At 41.8% G+C, this 20,906-nt stretch overlaps 1 protein-coding gene across 2 annotated transcripts in view; it reads right to left on the bottom strand.

Moving 5' to 3' along the window:
* TRPC7 (transient receptor potential cation channel subfamily C member 7) overlaps nucleotides 1-20,906 on the bottom strand; it is a 74,992-nt gene that overhangs the window by 11,160 nt on the left and 42,926 nt on the right. For both annotated transcript variants that reach the window (XM_048320204.1, XM_048320203.1), the window contains exons 4-7: nucleotides 20,009-20,173; nucleotides 13,969-14,185; nucleotides 8,569-8,802; nucleotides 6,523-6,787 (exon numbers count right to left, since the gene is read on the bottom strand). In XM_048320204.1, the coding sequence (XP_048176161.1) occupies nucleotides 6,523-6,787; nucleotides 8,569-8,802; nucleotides 13,969-14,185; nucleotides 20,009-20,173 (881 nt within the window). The remainder of the gene's footprint in view (nucleotides 1-6,522; nucleotides 6,788-8,568; nucleotides 8,803-13,968; nucleotides 14,186-20,008; nucleotides 20,174-20,906) is intronic.

The following is a 20,906-nucleotide window of genomic DNA, read 5'->3' as shown; positions in this document are numbered from 1 at the left end:
AGTTTCCAGGGCAGAAGAGAAGCCTTTTACCCAGGAGAAGGGATTGAAAAGTTCTGCTTTGTGGCATTAAGATAAAGAACACAGAGTGCAAATATAGTCACACCATAGTCTGATTCTCTTCCCATACTGCTTTGGGACTGCAAACATGTCAGACACCCAAGCATTTGCAGGAAAAAACTGGGCTTAAGGAGGGGTAGAAGATGTTGCAGAGAGGCATTTTGATTTGTTTATTATCTTTGCTTAAAAGTAGAAAGTAGAAAGGAACAAGAGGAAAATTAAAAGGTTAAAAGATGGGAAAAAGGGGAATAAGCCAATGACAAAGAGAAGTGGGGCTGGAAAGAATGTGGCTGGACTAACATGTCAAAAGGAGAGACTGATCCAAGGAGTCGGGGCTGTAACAGGCGGAAGGGGAGCAGCCACAAGCCACAGCTGAAAAGGATGGAAGGAGGAGGAGGAGGGATGCTGGCACATTTTTAAAGCATTTTGCCTAATAATTAATTTAGAAGGCATTTTGCCTTTGCCGAGCAATCCTTAGCCATTAACAGTTAATTTCCTCCTTTCTCCTCTTGCCTGCCAGGAGGTGAACACCTTCAAATGAAACAATGCCATAGACAAAATTATTTTGATGAAATGTTTTTTACTAGGGTGGCAGACTAATCCTGCTAAATCTGTTAAAAACAACTTATAGACACAAACCACAGCATATTCTACAAGAAAAATAAGCTTTACATCAACTCTGGTGTCAATTACACCATTCACAAAAAGCAAGAGAAATTAATTTCAACCCTTTGAAAGGCTGGTGCAGCTTGCTGGGCAGTTCCTTTCTGCTGCAGCAAACTGGGTTTTAATTCCCATCATAATTTGTGTTACACCATGTTTCATTTACAAGTAAAACTGCAGTAAATAGAATAGTTACAACGTACTCTTGTGGGGAGTAACCTTGAGCGATGTTTCAAATAAATGTTGCACAGCTTTATTGATCCCTAAAGCCCCTGATACCACAATCACTGACCCCTGTTGCTCTGCACAACTGCAAAGATACCCTTGTGGGATGATCTCTGCCTGTGCTACACTCAGGTACCAGCACTTTTCCACTTGCTGCACATTTCACGTCCTGTAACACTCTGCTCTTTTCTCCTGCCCTCATCTGCAGCTGAGCTGACCTAGCATTAATGTGTCAGATTCCCTCCACTGTACAGTAGCAATCTGGCCACTGCTTCTTCAATAAATGTTGTACTTTCCAGTTAAGGAACACATATTACACCAACGATCTCTGGCATTGAAACCCACCACCTAAGTGATTTCACAAACTAATAAAATCCATAACCCCCAGCCTTGAGCCCAGCTGCACCCTGCTATTAACTTCCCTTTTAATTTGGAAAGGTTCCCTAAGTTTTTCACCCTGCTGGCAGATTTTAATACAATGTGTCAGCTCTGCTCCTTTTCTGCAGCTTAAACATTAACCTCTACACTTGAGCAGTGCCGAATTCTCCTTGAAAAGTTAATTGAGAGCTGCAAGCAGCCTTGACCACCCTGAGCCCCAGAGGTAAGGGCGGGGGTGCCGGGCTCTTCTGTACTGTCCATAAACCTTATTTCCAGTGTTAGGTAAGGGACCAATGCCCGTGGTGGTGGGACTGGGAGGGTGGTGGAGATGTTGACCTAACCTGTAGCGCCAAAGTGATGCTTAGCAGTGTCCCCAGGCAGATACAGTTCTCCCTCTGTCAGAGGAAATGGTTTAAGGAGACCTTGTACTAGTCCATCCCTACCCTTCAAAAAGGCTGGATGACCCTTTCCTTCTCCCTTTTAGATTACTGCCAAACTGCACGAGATCTGGCACAGGTTGCAGGGAACATCAGTTGGGCTTTTTTTTTAAGAATATCTCACTAAAACGTGAGAGGAGGACCTCAGGAGCCAAGTTCTAAAATACTCCACGATGCCAGTGTGTCTCCTTGTTGCCAGCTAAGCAATTTACCCCCTTCCTGCAAGGTCAGCAGGTGTTTTATCCTTCTCAAAGGCAAACAAATGAAGGCATGGAGGAAGTCAGGAGTCCTGCACAGACTGACAGCTCCTGGCAGCAGGAGGGTCTGGCAGTGACAGATTGGCTGATGCTCCTTGCGGAGGTGGGTACGCAGCAATCACCTTCTTTACTGACTGTTGCAGTGGGGAGACCACAGAGATTTTTTTGGTTTTTTTTTTCATTACACATATTACAGATTATTATTATATTATGATCTGTATATTATGTTAAAGATTTTGCAGCAAGGAAGATGATGCTTCCCAACAGACCATAGCCAATCATCTAGTTGCAGATTTTCCTAGCTTTTGTAAAGAGCAGTGTGCTGTTCATCAAAAAGGATCATGGCAAGTGTTATAATTGAACTGACTTAAGTTGGTTTTCATAGCTGAGAGAATAGTTAAGGGTTCTCTGTTAATTGTTAATTAGTTAACCACTTAGTATTGGCTTTGCCAGTTGATTGTTAATTGTTAGGAAATTTGCTGATTAACAATTGTTATGGGGAAGTAGTGTTAGGAGCATTTTCTGTATTAGTGTTAGGATGGTGGGGAGTGTTGCAAGTTGGTAAAGAGGGAAAGTTCTAGAAGCTGTGAGGGTCTGTGCCAGTCATGTCTCCTTAGCATAAGGGGATCAATACCACCTGCTGATAGGACCGAGACCAGCGAATCGCTCGATGCCCAAGAATCACCCCACAGATGAGAACCTATGTCCTAGAGGTGACATCTAAACGAGCCAATCGGACTATGGAAGGTGCAGGGGCCTGGGGTGTAAGAGGGTGGTGCTTCTCTGGGGAATAAAAGGCAGCGTCCCTCAGGGGATGGGGATTTCTCTGCCTGCACACGGCCATGAGTGGAGCTTCCTGTGCGCATCCTTTCCCTCTGACTGTTGTGCTGATTTGCCAAAGAGATTCTTAATCGTCTCAACTTAAACAGTGAACTCTAAAAAAGGACAACTGGCTGCTGTGGTCATTTCTCTCAGCAAGGCTATGATTTCATATCAGTCTTGTGCCCTCTTCAAGAAAGCTTAAGGCATCCGTTCAGATTTATCTCCTTAAATGTGTTTGAGAACTAACTCTGCCAAAAAAGTAATGCAGTCAATATAATTACAAAATGATCACATTTTGACAAAACAAGTAGAAAAAAGCCTTCAAGCCTCAAAGTAGCTGTGGCACTGAAGAGTGAGTCACATTTCCCTTTGGGAGAGTGAGACAGAAAAGCTTCCCTTGTAGCCTTCAGCCTGATTTCTGATGCAGAAAGCAAGATGAACACAATCAGCCTTGCCTCCATTTTGATTTTGTTTGCATAGCATGTTCTTAATTACAGGCTGTTTCAAGAGCTGTGTGCTGTACACAGCATATGATAAACAGATAAACATAGCTGGCGTAGTGGCAACTGCTGAGGAAATGATCTGCTCTTCAGCATTGAAGAACTTCCAAAAAATTTTAAAAGTATCCCATGGTTAGTTAAATAATCTCTATATTTAACTGTGTGGAGTAAAAACAACTGCATCTTTATTTCCTTTGCTTCCAGAACATCAAAATGAAAGAAATGTCACAAACTTCATATAATAACTCAAATCAGAGGCCACAGGGGTACTATGTGCTTGCTTTGTAGATGACAACAGAGGAGAAATTGAGCACACACTTTCAAAAGTACAGTAGCAAGGGAGGGTGAAAGTTAAACCAAACATTCACTAACCATTATCATTAGAACGAAGCAAGCAATTCCCTCAGCATACACTCTTTTTTTCTGCTTACATACTGCCCTGGAAAGGTGTGCTTTTCTTAAATGTGTAATTTGGAGTTGTTTTAGTGAGCAGCTGTTTGTCTAAGGGCTCCCACTGAGGTATCCAGGGAGCTGTCAATGCTTTTTGGAACTGGCCACAGTCAATTAAGTGCACAAATCCAATGGGTCTTTTTCTGTCACAACTGTCCAAGTGACCTCTGAGAATCAGGTCCCACAGTTAAATAGTCATATTTTGGACTACAAAACAGTGTAAAATTTCACCCATTCTCATTAGAATTCACAAACATGCCCCCCAGGAAATGCCTTCTGTGATGTTGCTGAAGTCACAGAAGGGTTAGGAGGACACCAAAGTAAGCATTACCCCTTTTTGGCCCAATGATTTTTCAGTGAAGGAACAGCTGAGTTCCTTGTTCAGCTCTAATACTGAAATCTTCCTCCTTTCCATGAGTAAGTTAATGGCAGCAGGAGACCACCACCTACAGCAAGGCCAACAAGCAGCCACAAAAAATAGAGCAGGAAGCATTGCTAGAACTGGTGACTGCCCATCTGCCAAAATAACCTTGTCATTAGCTTATTAAAATTGTTTGAGACTGTCTACCTCAAGTCTTCTAGTTTGTTGAAAGGAATGTCTAAGAAGGATTTTTTGGAATGAATGTAAATCTATTCTCTGTTTCACATGATGAAAGGGCTTTTTTTCCCTGATCATCATTTACCACTCTTGTGTGTTTAAATAATCAGAAGAAAGTAAGTATTTTTAAAGTCTTTTCTGAATTCTTAAAAGGAAAATTTATGCTCTTGCAAAATTTGCTTTATAACAACATGAAGTCCCTCCAGGATAAGTAATCAGCAGTCTGAAGTTAAGGAGGATCTCTCCCCAGTCCAAATATACCTGGGGCATTTAAACAATCTTTACTCCAGTGAGCAGTCATCATTTTAGTGAATGTTTGATCATTATTTCAATCAAAGGACAGTAACTGCTGGAAGATCCACTTAGATAATGAGTGCTAATAAGAGAGTTACTGCGCTGAATTGCACCAGCAACTGGAATTTGTCAATGACGTTCTCCAGGGATGTGCCTGGGGGATGCTGTAAGTGAGGGCTGCTGTGCCACCAGGCAGTCAGGGATGGTACTGACTTGATTCTCATTACGTCTTGTGCTTCAAGGGCATCTTCTTTTCAAATATGAAGCAAGTCACATCCCACATACTCAGCTCTCTTCTCCCTGACTACTGAGCACAGATAGATGTAAATGCATCTGGTCTCACAAATCCTTCCATTAAAATGCACCCTGAGGCTACAGGAGAGGTTTAGAAGGCACATTTGGCTCAACAAGGGAAAGTAAACATTATGTTACAGGTTACATGTCGCACAAGAGGGTGTGTGGTAAAACTGGAAGGCAACAGCCCCTTGCAGGACAGAAATGATGCTGAAAAGGTCATTTCTCCAAGAGGAGCGATGAGCTAAGCCCCAGGCTCGCTGTGTAACATGTTCCAGAATTGACACATCAAATGCAGCATCAAGTGTCTGCTGTGCACACTGTAACCACTGTGAGCTCAGGCACTGTGGCTGTGGAGTGGTTTTCTGGAAGTCAGCTCACAGCAAGGGGAAAACACCATGCCAAGCTTCCCACACACACAGGTGTGTGGGAAGGAAAGCCCCCCCTGTGTCCCTAAGGCAGTCAAGGTGGATTTGTGAGACTCAAAACTGACTGTCCCAGTGGTGTGCTGGTGCCACATCGCAGTGCAAGGGAGGAGGCTTTCTCCTGGATGCATGGGACACGTCCCTCATAGTCAGCAGGACTATACCCTGCTCTGAAAACTCCTTTAGGACCTCAGCTGTCCCTCACAGGATTGGGACTTGTGCTCCTGGGGTCCTGCAGAATTGAGACTGCATTTTGTCCTGCCACCAAAGGGCTGTAAGTTCAAAAGCAGCCTCACTCTGAACCGCATTCCATTGGCGTTTTTCAACCTCTTTCTCTTCCCAACATCCCTGACAAGGTGAGGGAGGGGGACACCTAGCACAGACAGCTGTGCAGGGCTGTGGGTGCTGGCAGGTGAGCATGGCCCAGGCAGACCCACTGTGGAGAAGAGCCTGGTGTGATGCTCTGTGCAGCTTTCAGATGGCTTCTGCTGGAAAGTTCCCAGTCAGGACTTAAACCCCACATCCCAGGCACCCTGGTTGGTCTTGCTCTGTTTTGAGCACTATGACCAGCAGTTGGCTCTGCAGAAGGGCACCCAGTAATCACACCTGCGCTCAGATGATGTCCTAAAACAGATCACACAATCAGAATATTCTGAGTTGGAAGGAACCCACAAGGATCATCAAAATGAATGATGGCCCCTAATCTTAAATGAATGGCCCCTATTTGTTGGGTTCAGTTCCCCCAACGTTGGCTCTCAGAGAAGCAGAATCCTTTCTTATTTTACATACATTTCATCCTACAGGTTTAGGAACAATAATCTTAGGTTTAACTTATTCTCCACTGCTTCTCTTCACACACTGAACTGAACATCTCACAAAACCTGTCCCTGATCTGCTGTTTTGATTTCCAGAGATAACCATTTCTGAACTGCTCCTCTCCCTACCCTCAGGCCTAGAGCTGGCTGCCAGGGCTGCAGGCTGTGGTACAGGTTTCCCTGTCAAAACCTGGGTGTGATTTGCCCACACAGCTGCAGCAGAAGGTACCTGAGCAGACCTTGCATCAGCAGCAGGCTGGAAGGGGCTGAGCCCTGCGAGAGCAGCCTCTTTCCCCCAGGTACTCACGTTGTAAACGCGGGGTTGTACTTTGCACCAAGGTAGTAGGAGTAAAGGTTGAACATCCCAATCATGAAGGCTAGGAACACCATGATGAAGATGACCATGAACTTGAAGATATCCTTCACAGTCCTCCCCAGAGAGATCTGCAGGGGGCCGAAGCTTTCGTTGGCTGGAAGAATGTAAGCAATGCGGGAGAAGCTGAGTACCACAGCTATGGCATACAGGCCTTCTGAAATGATCTGAGGATCCGAGGGGAGCCACTTGTTCCTGGCTAAAACAATACATGTACACTAGGTGTTAGTAACAGAAAGGGTTAGATGGAAGCTACTATGATAAATGACCCTTTTCCAGACTCAGCCTTGCATTTGGCTAGGAGTTAAAGAGAAAAAACAGCTTTGGGGCAATTGTTCACTGGACCTCAGCATGCTGTACAAATAGGGGTGAATTAGTTGTATTTTTCACATGGTAAAGATGGGAAATGACCAAGTCACTGGGATTTACTGAAGCCAGACAGTGAAAACAACCAGCATGGGTTTAAACAAACTCAGTATTTTCTGTTTCCTAGTTGAATATCAACTGGGTTGTGCCTTTTCCATTTGAAGCTCTTAAGATGGAGAACCACAACCACAACACAGTGGAATGTAGCTGTAGGTTTGCATACAGGGCACTGTGTCAGTATTTGGAACGGAAGCATTATGGAGACCAAGATCTCTCTCCTCACCATTAGAGAAGAAAGTTAGGATTTGTTCGAATAAAGCAAGTATAAACATTAAGTATACCATTTTCATGTTAACTCTAAATTAAAACCAGTTTCTGAAGTCTAGTAACTGTAATATTTTTACTTTAGAAAACTCCAGATATGCATCATTTACCTAATATTCTGAAAATTTAAACATTTATATTAATATGGCTTATAAGTGTCCTTGCATCAACTGAGGTTCTTGGTGGAAAGATTGTGATTCACAGCTAAAACATGCGACATCTTCAGGGCCACAGCAGTAAACTTAGGCATTATTTGCAGTAATGTGAACCAAAGGAAAAGCAGCAGATGGAGGGATTCACAGGATCTCATTGGGATATTCTGTTCTGGACCCTTTGCACCTTTGTATCATGAACTCACTTTAAATGGGTGAGCAGCAAGCCAGAGAGGGAAAAGCCACATTTTCTGTGGCCTCTTGCTTGCGTGGGCAGAGAGGGATGCAAGAGACTGAGCTGGTGGGGCCACGCAGATCCTGTGGCTCTGTACCCTGCTGTGGGTCAGGCACGTGGCTCTGGGGCTGTGTGGGGTATGTCTGCAGGGCAGGAGGTGCTGCCTCAGCTCTCCGCTGCAGCCCAGCACTACAACAACCACCTCACAGCTCTAGGGAGCAAGTGGTGTTCTTGGTGCCCAGCTCTGGAGCTCCTGCAGCCCCTCTGTGAGCAGAAATCCCCATGGATTTTGCCCAGGGTGACATCTAGAGTTTGCAGAGGTGTGCAGTGGATCCAGTCCCCACACGGGTGTGAAGCTCTATTCATTTCCGTAAGCAAAGGAAAACCATTTCAGCCATCCAAAATAACAATTTCAAGGCACTGCTGCTCCTTGCATTTCCCAGTATCAGCACTTATGGGTGATACAGGCTTTACAAAAATGCAGGTTTTGAGGAGCAGCAGCTATTTTTATTTATTTTTATAGAGGTGTTGGATGTAGCAGAAGTACAGACTTACTGCAGCCTCAGTTTACACGTCTCCCTCCTCTCACATCTGGAAAATGAAGCAGATTAATTCATCTGTAATTTAAATTATATTCTGCTCACTCCCAGTTCGTGATTATCTGTTGCTCAAGCTACTTTTTCAGGATGTGATTGACCTGAATGGCACAAGAGCAGAGGCTGCATGAGGCTTGGATCCTTTCTTACTGGCTGGGAAGATGGCTGGAATGGGTAGATCTAGGGAAAATAATTCGGTTTAATTAGGAAAAAACCTATATAAATTCACAAGAAAAAAGCTGCTTTCAGTACTGCCACACATTAACCTAAAAGAACAGGAAGTATTAGATAGCAAAAAGCATCTTACCGTAGGTAAAGTAAGCAACTTCAGGGGGAAGGGTGACATTATTGAGGTCATCATCTTGAACGTACTGGTCTACGTACTGTTGTGCCTCAGAGGCTTTGAGAAAAGCCATGAACCTGGCAGTGAATGATGCCACGAAGATGGACAGCATCCCGAAGTCCAGCAGGTTCCAGAGATGCACCACGTATTCACGTGGACCCTCTTCCCAGATCTCCTTGCACTCTGACCATATCATACCTGTGGAGGGATCAGAGCATCTTTAACTGGCAAACACAGAAGGTGTTTTTGTATCCAGACAGATCTGTTTCCTGTTTTCAGTGGCTTCTAAGACCAAAGCAAAAGACTCTTTAATTAAATGACTTTATGGGGAATGGGTCATGTAATCTTTTCTTAAGAATTAATTCAACCTTTTAGTTTGTATGTCCTTTTGTGCTTACAAAGTAGAAATCTCAAAATGTCACTGTTTAAGTCAATGGTAAAGCTGATTTCTGATGATGACAGAAAAAGCACAGTTCAAAAATTCTGATGACATGACAAAATCCTACTGCTGATGTGTTTGGAAAAAATGTAGATTTCCTTTCTTGTCCCCAAAATGACCTTCCTACACTGTGCCACTGAAAATGGCACTGCTTGCTCTGCTGCTCTTTTCCTCCTTCCCTAAAGATAGTGGGTGTGTCCATTTTGAGAATGCAAACAGAGCTGTTCAAGAGTAAGTTTAGTATGATTAAAAAAGGGTAGGATAGAAGTTCTGTCCTTCCAATTTCATAAAGCTTTCTGTATTAAATAATGAATTTCCATATATCAAAGGCTGATCTATCACTTTGAAAACACTGAGTTTAGCCCAAATTTAGGATTTCTGAAAACAGACTTAAAAATAAACCTTAATGCCAAACCCAGTGAATTCAAATATTTAACATCCGTGTCCTACTGGGAAGGACTGGGGTGGACAAGTGAATTCAGTGGGCAAAGAGCTCAGGTCAGATTCACTAATTTGCCCAACTTTCAATCCCAGCAGGGCTCCAGGGCCGAAATCTTGGTCCTGAATAGCTAAAGTGTTGGAATATTTAACCCACTGATAAATATTTCCTGCACTCTACCCAGTCCTGTTTCCATAGCAGCAGCAAAATTCACATTTAATCAAGAAGGAGAGGTGCCTGCCAATTTCCATGTGACCTCCTGCAATCTTCTCCTTTCTGTGAACTCCTTTCATTCTCTCTGCTGGAAGCTCTCGTCGTGTGGCATGTAAATGCATTTGCTTGGCTACTTCTGAGACTCTTGGAAGCACAGGGTGTCCCCAGAGCTGCACTCAGAAGATGGGTTACTGGGAGGGAAACAGGTCAGTGGGAATGTAGCCTGGGGGTAGAGGAGTGGAGAACTGCTGCTGTCAGTCCATGTGCATGGAGAAGGATTTAAAGAGAAAAAGGAAAGCTGAGCTATCCATAGCACCATCAGCCAAGGTCACAGCGAGCCCATGAGCTCCACATCCCTTGAATCTCCCTGGAGATGTACCCTGATATAGGTTATGCCCTGTGTAGATCTGTCTTGGGAGAGAGCCTGAGATCTGCAGAGCACTGAGCAGAGGCAGAGGGAGAGGGAGGGCAGGAGAGGAGCCTCCCAGCTCTCCTCCTCCAGTCTGCAGGTGCTTGGCTGAGTTAAAAGCAGGAGCTTCATCCTGCACTGGCACTCACCGTGAGTGAGATTTAATAATAAATAGCCTAAGGGAGAAGGTGGAAGAATTGGTTTCTCAGGACTTTTCCTGGAGCGAGGATGAAATATTAAAGAAACATTTCTACCTTGAAAAAAAAGCATCCCAGAAGTGATGGATAGGAGCCATTAGCCCTGTGCATTACACATGTGTGCTGTATAAAGGTGCTAAAGCACTCAAGGAAATACCACATGCGTGGTAGCATTGCCCAACAAAGCACTTGTTCATTGATGACCAGAAATGACTCCCATCCAAATTTATTTCTAATCTTGCTCACTTAATATACCTAAGTCACAGATTAATGAACAAAGAAGTGTCTAAAACTGAGGAGTCTGACCAAAATTAGAATCACTATGTGAAAGTAATGTGCCTATAATTTGCACTGTTTTTTTCTCCAACTTTGTGGCAATCATTTTTAAAAAATGTCTATTCAGGACAAGTAGAAAAGTTCCAGTAATTACTTGGTCAGCACTGCTGGGTAATTGTAGATACATTGTGAGATAGTAATTCAAAGCTTCTCCTTAGTAAAAGTATTGAGAAGAGAAAAATCAGCTAAAATTCAGGGGATGGGACATAAGAGGAGGTGTAAGAAATAAGGAGAAGCAAATAGGCAAAGCAGCTCTGCCAGGATGTAATCACATTTCCATGTGGTGTTTCTGAGACCCCCAATGGCTCTGGCAGGGGGCATTTCCCTGAGTTTGATGTTCAGAGATGTGGGATATGAGCAGCTCCTATGCTCCAGCTTCTGCATGTCTCTTGTTCCCACAGCAGGGATGATCAGAAATGTCACCTTGATGGGCAATTCTGGTTTCAGCAGGGGAAGGAGAGTCAAGATATAGGCACAGCCCATCTGGAAGAAAAATGGGAGTGTGAAAGAAGTGCTGTTCACCACCTGTGCACACAAAGGAACAGTTTGTCAGATTTTTATATCCTCTGGCCTGGTACATAAATCAAGAGCATCAGCAGATGTTGCAGAGCTGCCTTTGAGCCTTTCTGGGTCCACCAAAGGCTGTTGGACTAAGAGATTAAGACTTCTCAGATTGCATCCACCCAGAGTTTAACTGCTACCCTGGTTGCTCTTGCAGTGGGGATTTTGAAATAAACGCCCCCTGCTTTCAGTGCACGCTTCTGTCCATACTGATCACAAGGAAAATCCCAGCCTTCCTCATTTGAAGGCAAGAGATAGGAAGACCTGGCCACAGGGAAGAGGCATGCAATGAGCCCTGGATGCATGAGCCAAAATTGCTGTGTCCAATGTACAAGGGGATGTTGGTCTTGTTTAGCCTCATGAGATCCCCATGGTTCCATTTCTTAAACTTGTCTGGATGGTGCATGCCATCCTTCAGGTGTGTCAGCCTCGGCACTCACCATCTGCTGGCTTGCTGAGGGTGCTCTCGAGCCTCCGTCTATGTCATTAATGGTTGTATTAAATAACACTGGTATTAAAAAAAAAATATGCCCTAGGGTGTATTACCATGTCCTGCAGCTGTAGGGAGGAGGAGAGAAGATCCAGCAGGCAGGAATTGTGCAGCAAGATTGATTTATTTAATTATTTTACAAACTCTTTTATAGACTTTTTTCTTCATAGTCTAATTGGACAAAGGACAAGCCACCCCTTGGGGGTGATTGGCTAAAATCCTAAAACATCCATTGTCAAAATATTTGTCTACTAGACTATAAACAAGACTTCTCCAGGTTGCAGGTGTTTCATTGTTTGCATAACTCTGCTACCGCTTCTGTGAGAGAGAAAAGTCTCTCACGGGCTTAGAAAATAGCAAGAAAATCCTTGCTAGCAGCATTTTTGTATCCACACACTGGTCCCAGTACAGACCCCTGGGGGACACCACTTGTCACTGATGTCCATCACTGGACTCTGAGCCTCTGACCAAGCAACCCTCCAACAGCTTTCTTATCCATCTATCAGTCCACCCATCAAATCTGTCTGTGCTTTAGAGAGAAGGATGTTGTGGGGGTCCATGTCAAAGGCTTTACAGAAGTCTGGTTAAGTGACATCTGCAGCCCGTCCCTTGTGCACTTACACAGTCACTCCATCAGAGAAGGCCACTAGGTAGGTCTATGTTAGCCACTTTAACTATATTTGTACTTAAAGATACATATTTATAATACCTATAAGATTTTAGCACCAAAAGTTGCCACCCTTGGTGCTTTCAGAGTCCTTAAAGTTCAGGGTCACACATGGGGCTCAAGAAGTGCAGGTGTCTGCAGGCCATGTGCACCAAACTTTCACCTCAGTATTGCTGAAACATTATTTGAAGCTTTATGGAGGCAGGCAGGTAAAATGGCCAGAGAAGATTGTCAGTGCAGATGTAGGCAATCATTAGAAAATCTCATTATATTCAGGAGTCTGTACAATGAATCACCTTTCTTATCCCAGAAAAGTGAAAACCTTCAGTTTAAATGAAATGTTTTCTTCTTCATCTCTCAGGAACTCAACAAGCAGACAGATACCTACTGCCTACAAGAAAAGAATGCCTAGTTTAAAATCTAATCATCTTGTCCAACTGCTTTAATATAATTTTAAAAATATATCTTACAGTCTTACTCTATCCAGTCTGGCATCTATTCAGTATTTTCTAGCTTAATATCCTGTATGGGATTCTGATTATCATGGGAACAGGGAACAAAGAAACATTGGACAGGAAGTCATCAGATAGAGCAGCCATATCCTATTTTTTAGGGGAATTTAATGCCATCAGTACTTCTGGAACAGTGGAATTATTTGCTGCAAGAAAAGAATCAAAATCATGGTGGTGAGCAAAAATAGATACAGAAGAAGTAGACAAAGATTCTACAGAGTTGATAAGCTCAATTTCCCAATAAATCTTCCCAAGCTTGTTTAGATTAGTGGTTCAAGCTAAGTGACCTGCCAGGAGTAAATGATGCCTGTAGGAAAAGTGAGACATCTGATTTTGTCTAAAACTCCTTAGAAATTTAACTTGTGCATGTGGCACACTTCTGCACTCAAAGGGTTCACCCACATGAATCTTTACTTTGTAATTGTTGAATAACTTAAATTCCTTTAAAAGATTTGAGCACTGCACTGTCCTCTCACCAGTAAAAATTTCATACTACGAATTTCATAAAATCCAGTGCTTACTTGCCTAGCAGGTTTCATCACTAGATCTTGGAGTGCATTACAAAAAAAGCACATGACATTATACTCATTTTGCAGACAAAGAAACTGACGTTCAGTGAATTATAGTAGGATCCCATGGCAGGGTAATAAATCAGGCAGACTCACCACACTTCTTTCTGCTCACTTTGTCCTAGAGTGAAGCCACAAGACCTTCTTTAAGATGCAGTGATCAAACCAAGAGAAGTAAATAGGCAACATCTATAGCATTTACCATGGAAAGTGGAAAATCAGGTAAGTGAGAATTTGCTAAGCATCATTCAATGTTTTCAAAAGTGGTGACCATGATCAAAGTCGTCTTTGCTCGTCTTTTAATTAAAACTCTTGACATCAACCTCTAGACTCATAGTGAATTGTTTAAGTTTCAGGGAGTTGTCTTGGTTTGCGTTTTTTGTTTGTTTAGCTTGGTTTTGGTTTTTTTTGGTTAGTTAGTTGGGTTTTGGGTTTTTTTAAATTTTTCCTTTGTCTTGTCACTGGGTATGATGCTATTCCTAATGAGGTTGAGTTCCCACGGAGAACTTGTAGACATTTTGGTTTTACTTACCCAATACCCACTTCATGATCAGCAATTCTGTCCATGAGAACTGAGTTGTTTTGACTCTGAATATTTGTTTTGGATGATCCGTGATGGTCTCGTTGGGGAGATTTTTGACTCCTTCAAAGCGGTCTGAAGCGTTCACTACTAACAGTCCAAGGAAGATTGTGAAAGAAACTGCATGAGCCACAAACTTCATGAAAGGACTTCGAAGGGTACGTCCCAGCTGCAATGGAACATACACAATCATAAAGTTTTTATTTACCCACCTCCTAGAAGTTTTTTTCACTATAAAAAAACCTTTTGAAAGCTTTTGCCCATGGTAAAAAGGATTCAATAATTGATTCTGGATCATTAGCTAAATAGGGTTTAGATTTGTTCAAGTTGTTATTTGCTATTACGAGACATTATACATTGGGCAATTTTTATGCGTGCCAATGTCTTACAATGCCCCTTTAAACCCACATGTAATATCTAATTGTCCTGGCCATATGGTGAGTGGAAAATGAAGAGACAGGACATTTAGATGAAAGACATGTTTGTTTGTGTATGTGTTATATGAGTGCACTCTTGTGTCAATATAAATCCTAGTGATGGACACAATTGTCATCCTTAAATCATTGTTATATGTCAGAATCTTTTACTAATGGTGAATTCTTGGTTTGTTATCAATGTGTAAGAAAGAGCCTTCTGTTTAAATATTCTGTGGCAATGCTTTTCATATGCTTTGCTATGATAGTCTTCTCTCATAATTAGTACAAAAGCTGGAGAATCACTCCCTGAACACAAGGATTTATTTGAAGACATTAAGCCAAGAACCAGAGCAGCAGGTCTCTTCACTACAGATAATATTTGTTCTGCTCTTCTTGAAAAGCTTTCTTTGTTAATGAATTTAAATATCACTCTTTTAATTTTACATTTTCTGTGAACCAAGAAAACATTACTCCAGAAAGATAGAAAGAGTAGAAGCATTTTCAGGAGCTCTAGGGCTGAAGCCTGTAGTGTTGGACACAACAGGGAGCAATGGAAGAGCTGTCCTGGATGGGGCCTTTCCAAACCCCCCACAAAGCAAATTATATATATATTTTTTTTTGGTATATTACTCATTGATTCATTCCCCTTGATGCCAAGGTATCATCCATTTTTTTTTAATATCTACTGATTTGATCATAAAACTTCATAGGAAAAAGGACATTAAAAGGAAAATCCTTGTTTCTTATTTATCTCCAATAGCAGATTAATTCCAAGGAGCCCTGGTCTCTGCTCATGGCAGAACAGGAAGTATTTCAAAAGTGGAGGTCTCTAGGTCTAGCAGAAATTCAAAGGAAGTCCTAGGATTCTGGGTTTTATTTCTTTTTCTTAACAGAGTTTTTAAAATGTCAATTAAATCTTTTATAAAGTTGACAGAATAGGAAATCCTACTGGAAAATTTGCATGTTTCTAAATATGGAGAGACTTTCCATTAAAGAAAATGAAAATGTCTGCTCTTTCCCCAGGTCCTGGCTAACATTTCCTGAGGTCAATAAGGACATGTTTAATTGGGTAGATATTGCACTGACTTGAAAGCCAAGTTTCTTTAATCTTGTCTAGGAATAATATGGCAGATGTAGGAGTGGATGAAGTGTGTTAAAAATAGTCTCAACACTTGCAGTTCTGGTTCACCCCCAGTGCTGTCACCCTTGGTGTAGTGCTAGTTCTCAACAGTTTTTATGGTTGGTGTTGTGTAGATTTATGCTTTGTAGTAGAAATTACAATTCCAGTACTGATGGGATGATGGGATAGGCCTGAAAAATGTCCCACACAATAATAATCTCAGATGTTTTCCTCCTGTGACCTGAGAGAGTTCAGATTGCAAGAGTAAAGTGGAAAAACAGCCATGGATCCTTAACAAGAAGTTTTTAAGAAAGTGGATTTGCAATCTGTATGAGATTCATTTCTACCCTGAATTCACTGAAAGAGAAAAATTGAATCTACCTATTGAATCACGAATCCTCTCCAGATAATGAGAATTTTTCTGCTGTCTATAGAAATGTAAAAAAAGAAAGACCTTAGATTAAAGCAGCATAGTCTCAGTTATGAGAGAAATAATCCCGTGTATTACAGAACGAAATGAATTCTATGGGTAATTTCACTTACTTCTCTCATGATTAAACAGAAATTTGTATTTAGTTAGTGTTACATCAGCCTTTCGTCCCATTTATTACTGCAGAAAGTTTACAATTATTTTCTTGAGCTGAAGCTTTTTCATCTCTTCTCAGAAATCTGATTTTAAGTAAGAGCTACAGAAGATGTTGACTAAAATATCCTGTAAAAAATTAATGAAGTGTCAATTCCTCCAGCCAGTCTAACACTTTATGACTAAAAGATTTTTCAAACAACATGATACCGTTAAACTCAAGGTGTGTAACTGCATGAGGGTATCAATTTCTCGATTTTTTAGAAAATAAAAATACCACTTTCATCAAGCCAGGATTGCAGGGTAGTGTCTGGCTGTACTGCTAAGATAGAAACACTAACAGTGAATGAATACAAAGGTTCATTCTGAAGAGAATAGATCAGTGCATGACTTTAGTATCCTGTCTCTATGATAGGAAAATAATGAAGCATACAGACATGTCAGAACAAAAATATATAGTGTGATATCATTACAAAATTTTGCGAATGCTCAGGCAGGAACAAAAAAGGATAGAAACATCATAAAGAAAAAATCCATTACTGTGCTCTGTGCTATGCTCACAGCAGAAGCATGAAGGATACTGTTGTAGTGATTTCATGTATTTCAGGATAAAAAGGTACAGATACAGCTTAGGCAGAGTGAGCCATTAAAGTTCCAGTGCTTAAACAATGCAGAGTCCGTTGCAGTGGGAGCTGCAGTCCACAATCCCCAGCATGGTTACAGGAAAATGAGACAACAGCCATTGAGGGCTGTGTATGAATGATCTCTCAGTGTTGCAAAGTTTGGCCGTGCACATCAACCAACCCGAGGAGAAAGAGAACACATCTTGAAGCTCTACAGACAATCCAAACAGTCCCTCATGCTCTTGTCATTACATTTTTGGGCAACAGACTGTGCAATTTTTCTATCCAATCTCTTTTCTCTTTTGATCACCAATGAAAAAAAACTTCAGAGACCAACATATAAAGCAATAGTTTATTGCAGATTCATGGCCTCCAGGAGATGGATGAGTGAGCATGGATATTTCAGGATAGGATAGGCTTAAACTTCATGGGTCGTGTCAACAGTCTCTGCATCCAGAAATGAATGAATGAATGAATGACTGACAGTAAAACTGCTTCTAATAAAGGCAGCTCTGTGCAACTGAGTGGAAAAGAATACATAAGGTTGAGGTGCAAACTCCAGGCAATACTATGTACCAAATTTTTGTGGGTAGTATTTGGTATGGTACATTCTAACCTCACAGAGCTTTATTAAAGAAAATTTTCTCTTGGGGAGGATAGGCTCCAAAGTATGTTCCTAGCTAAGATACATCAGTATCTTTGAAGTAATTTTGAATATGAATTCCTTTACTATCCTATGTGAAACTGCAGAATGTGAGCAGCATAAAAATATGATACACAGTAGTGTTGATTGGACAGCTCCTATTGCAATATTTCACATTAGAAATTTCCTCCATTTTTATCACTGCCTTGGTAAAGAAATGAGTCCCTGACTCATTCCTGGGCACCTGTGTGTCTTGTAAGACAGGCCTGATTTAAGTTAAATATCATAACTGGTTGTTCCTATGGAAAAAATATTTCATTGCCCAGTTGTGTAATATCAATATTGCTTCCATCAGTAAAAACCAAATAAAACATTTATAAAGTTGACCAGGACAAAACTGGACTGCTCAAGAGTGGAAACGCTGCCTATGTAGAATTTTCTGCAGTAACACTGTGAGAGGACACAAGGCTCTTGGATCAACCTGCAGCCCTTGAAACTGAGGCCAATGATTTTGGGTAAGGTACAAATTTGTGGGGGAAAAATGCATTTGTTATTCAGTTATTTCTATCACAGGCCCCAATCAAAAATCAAGACTACATTGTTCTGATCAAGGCAAATCCATGCATTAAAAGACAATACCTGCCTGAAAGAAATTTCAATTGGACTTTGTGCTAGAGGATTACATGTGGTTTTTCACAGTCTAAAGTGGGGTGAAAAGAAAGGACATTGAAAAATGAGAATGCATGAAAGGTTTAGTGTAATGAAATCAAAGCTGATGAAAAGTTAAGTATCTCCCCCCTCCCCCCTTTTTAAATTTTAATACATCAACTTCAAGAAATTAAAACCAAGTAACTTTCTCAATAGTTTCTTACTTCTGCTGTAAAACTGTTTTAGTTTTAGGGGGGTTTTGCCTCAGTTTCTTTCCCCTTCGTTTTTATGCTTTTCTTTTAAATTGTCCGCTTATTTCTAGTCTAATTGTTCTCCCTACCTATTGCTATATTCAAATGTGGCCTCTCTAATTCTGAGACTGCACCACAAACGTTGCTGTTGGATGGTGTGCCAACTCCCAACACGTTCAACAGAGGTGAAGGAAATTAAACAGCTTCATAAATCCCTGCTAGACTGGGGTCTGACATGAGGGAATCGAGGTGGTAATTCCACACTAATTCCCTCTATGATCCAGCCAAAACCACCTGCAGCACAGCCTGGCTTTCACATGCACTTCTCTGTGAGCACCTCTGGAGTCCTGTCTGGTACCCATGGAAGATGAGGGGCTCTGTGTTGATACAGACCTCGAGGAGATGAAGTTACATCCTCATATACTCTAACACCAAGTACTCCTCTTGGAGCTATTTTGGAGGAGACCAAGGCTCGAGTGTGTTTTATTATCTCAGACATACTGAAGGACTGTTTTTCTGATTCTATTAATATACGTTTCAAATTATAATCTCTCCTCAATACTAATTGATGGATCTATAACTACTTGGGTTTGATAAATTTAGAAGGGATTCCTCACTGGTTTTTAGAGGAAATGGGAGAAGATACTTTCAAGACTGAATACTGTACAAAATCACCAGGGGTGATTTTGATCAAATTTAAGTACCTGTGATAAGCCTCCTGCAGAAGACATCTACCTTGGAAGGGATGATGCTGCTGGCTATTGCTGAATGTGAAATGATCTTTTCCCCTGCCACCCGTTTTTCTGTGGCAAGAGCAGTGAGAAAACTGTTTATCACTCAGCCACACACCTATTTATCTGCCCTTGTTTGAGCAGACTCTTTCAGGATGAACCCTCTACAATTTCATACCACAAACAACTCGAGATTTTACCCAGGCTAATGGTTGGCTCTGGTCCTTTGCCCTTTAGGTCTCAACAAATTCTCCTCCTCCATCTGATCTATATTTAGGTATACAGCAGTATTCTAAGTTTCATCATCTTTTCCCTCAAAACCATAAATATTTTATGATTAAGTCTAGTCTTTGCTGCAACACTAAGAAGTTTCCTGGGGCTTGCCAGAGTATCAGGCCCACGTGTCATAATAATGCTCCACTAACTAAAACCACAATAATGCTCCACTAACTGAAACCACAATAAAGCTCCACTAATTAAAACCACAATAATGCTCCACTAACTAAAACCACAATAAAGCTCCACTAATTAAAACCACAAACTCAGAAAGAAGGAGGAGAGGTAACAAAGGAGCCATGAAGAAGGGAGGAACCCACAATAAAAAGTGCATGAAAGGAACAAGAGTTTAACTAAAGAATCTTGTCTTTAGTTATTTCCAGTTTTGGTGGCTCTTCTGTTCTTGCTTCACTCCACTCCCATGTTGTTATCTCCTATAAATTTCTTGTTCCTTTCTTGTCACCCACTCTTCACCCTCTTTCCCCACCACCCCACTTTTTTCCCTGTCAAGATGAATCTCAAACCATGCCAGTTTGTTCCATTTGTGCTGTCAAGTGACACCTCCAGCTTGCTCTCCCCCGGCGCAATACTAGAGGGTGCCATTAATCATTTCCCAACAGCATTATGGAAAAATCTGGGGCTTCATTCCAGGCCCTGGGTAGAAATGCCCATAGACCCCACGCACCGTCAGGAGTTTGTACCTTGCTGCAGGGAGCGATCCAGTAGGCTATTGCAAGGAAGGGCAGGCCGATGGAGACTCCAAAGACAGCCAAGAACTTCACAGCTATGGATTGCTGCCTTAAGCCTGAGAGGTTTTCATACCACATGGTGAGCAATTGCTGCTGGCAGTTGGGGTGAGCAACAAACTGTGAGAAAAGCAGAAATAGAGACATCAGTAGCATTGTCTAAGGAGGATGAGATTTCAGGGAATAACCTGAGCTTGCCCATGGAACGTGACAGGTCGTGTCTTTGTTGTCTGACAAACAAACAGAAAACTGCAAAGCAGGCACACAAGACCCTCAGGTACTGGCAGAATGTGCATCACTTCTACTCCTTGTCTTCCCTAGGGTAGAGCTACCTTTATGTGATTAAAAAGCAGAATGTCAGAGCCAAACCCCAAAATCCATGTGGTCAGCACTGACAAAATGCCTCTGAGCAAGTTACCTCTTGGGGTAAGACAGTCTACCTGGGATTCAGAAAAGACACAGATGTACTTGGAAGTCAAGCTGAAAAACACCATCATGACTTTGCTAGAGACAGAGGCCCTTGACCCAGCAGCTTAACATGGCACTAATATTATAGTGTTCTATTCACTGTGTAAAGACCAAAAGGGAGCCATTCTGCAGGGCTCTCCTGCAAATTATGAGATCTGGCTGGTATTTTGCTACTTTAAATGCTTTATCTCAGAGTACCTTTCAAAATATGACAGCTCATTCTTTACTGATCAGACAAAAAGACAAATTCAAAAGCAGAAGGAAAAGCTGTGGTGCTCTGGTACAGAAAGTACCTGTTTTGTACCCTGTAACTGAGACTCTTCTGCAGTTTACTGTTCAGAGGTAAAAAAAAAGAGATAAAAGGAAAGGCAAGCAGCAGAAAAGT

The sequence above is a fragment of the Corvus hawaiiensis genome, chromosome 15 (assembly GCF_020740725.1).
Source record: "Corvus hawaiiensis isolate bCorHaw1 chromosome 15, bCorHaw1.pri.cur, whole genome shotgun sequence".
In the NCBI taxonomy this organism is placed as follows: Eukaryota; Metazoa; Chordata; class Aves; order Passeriformes; family Corvidae; genus Corvus; species Corvus hawaiiensis.
Note: the sequence above shows the minus strand (reverse complement) of the source record. Positions and strands in the feature narration are given on the sequence as shown.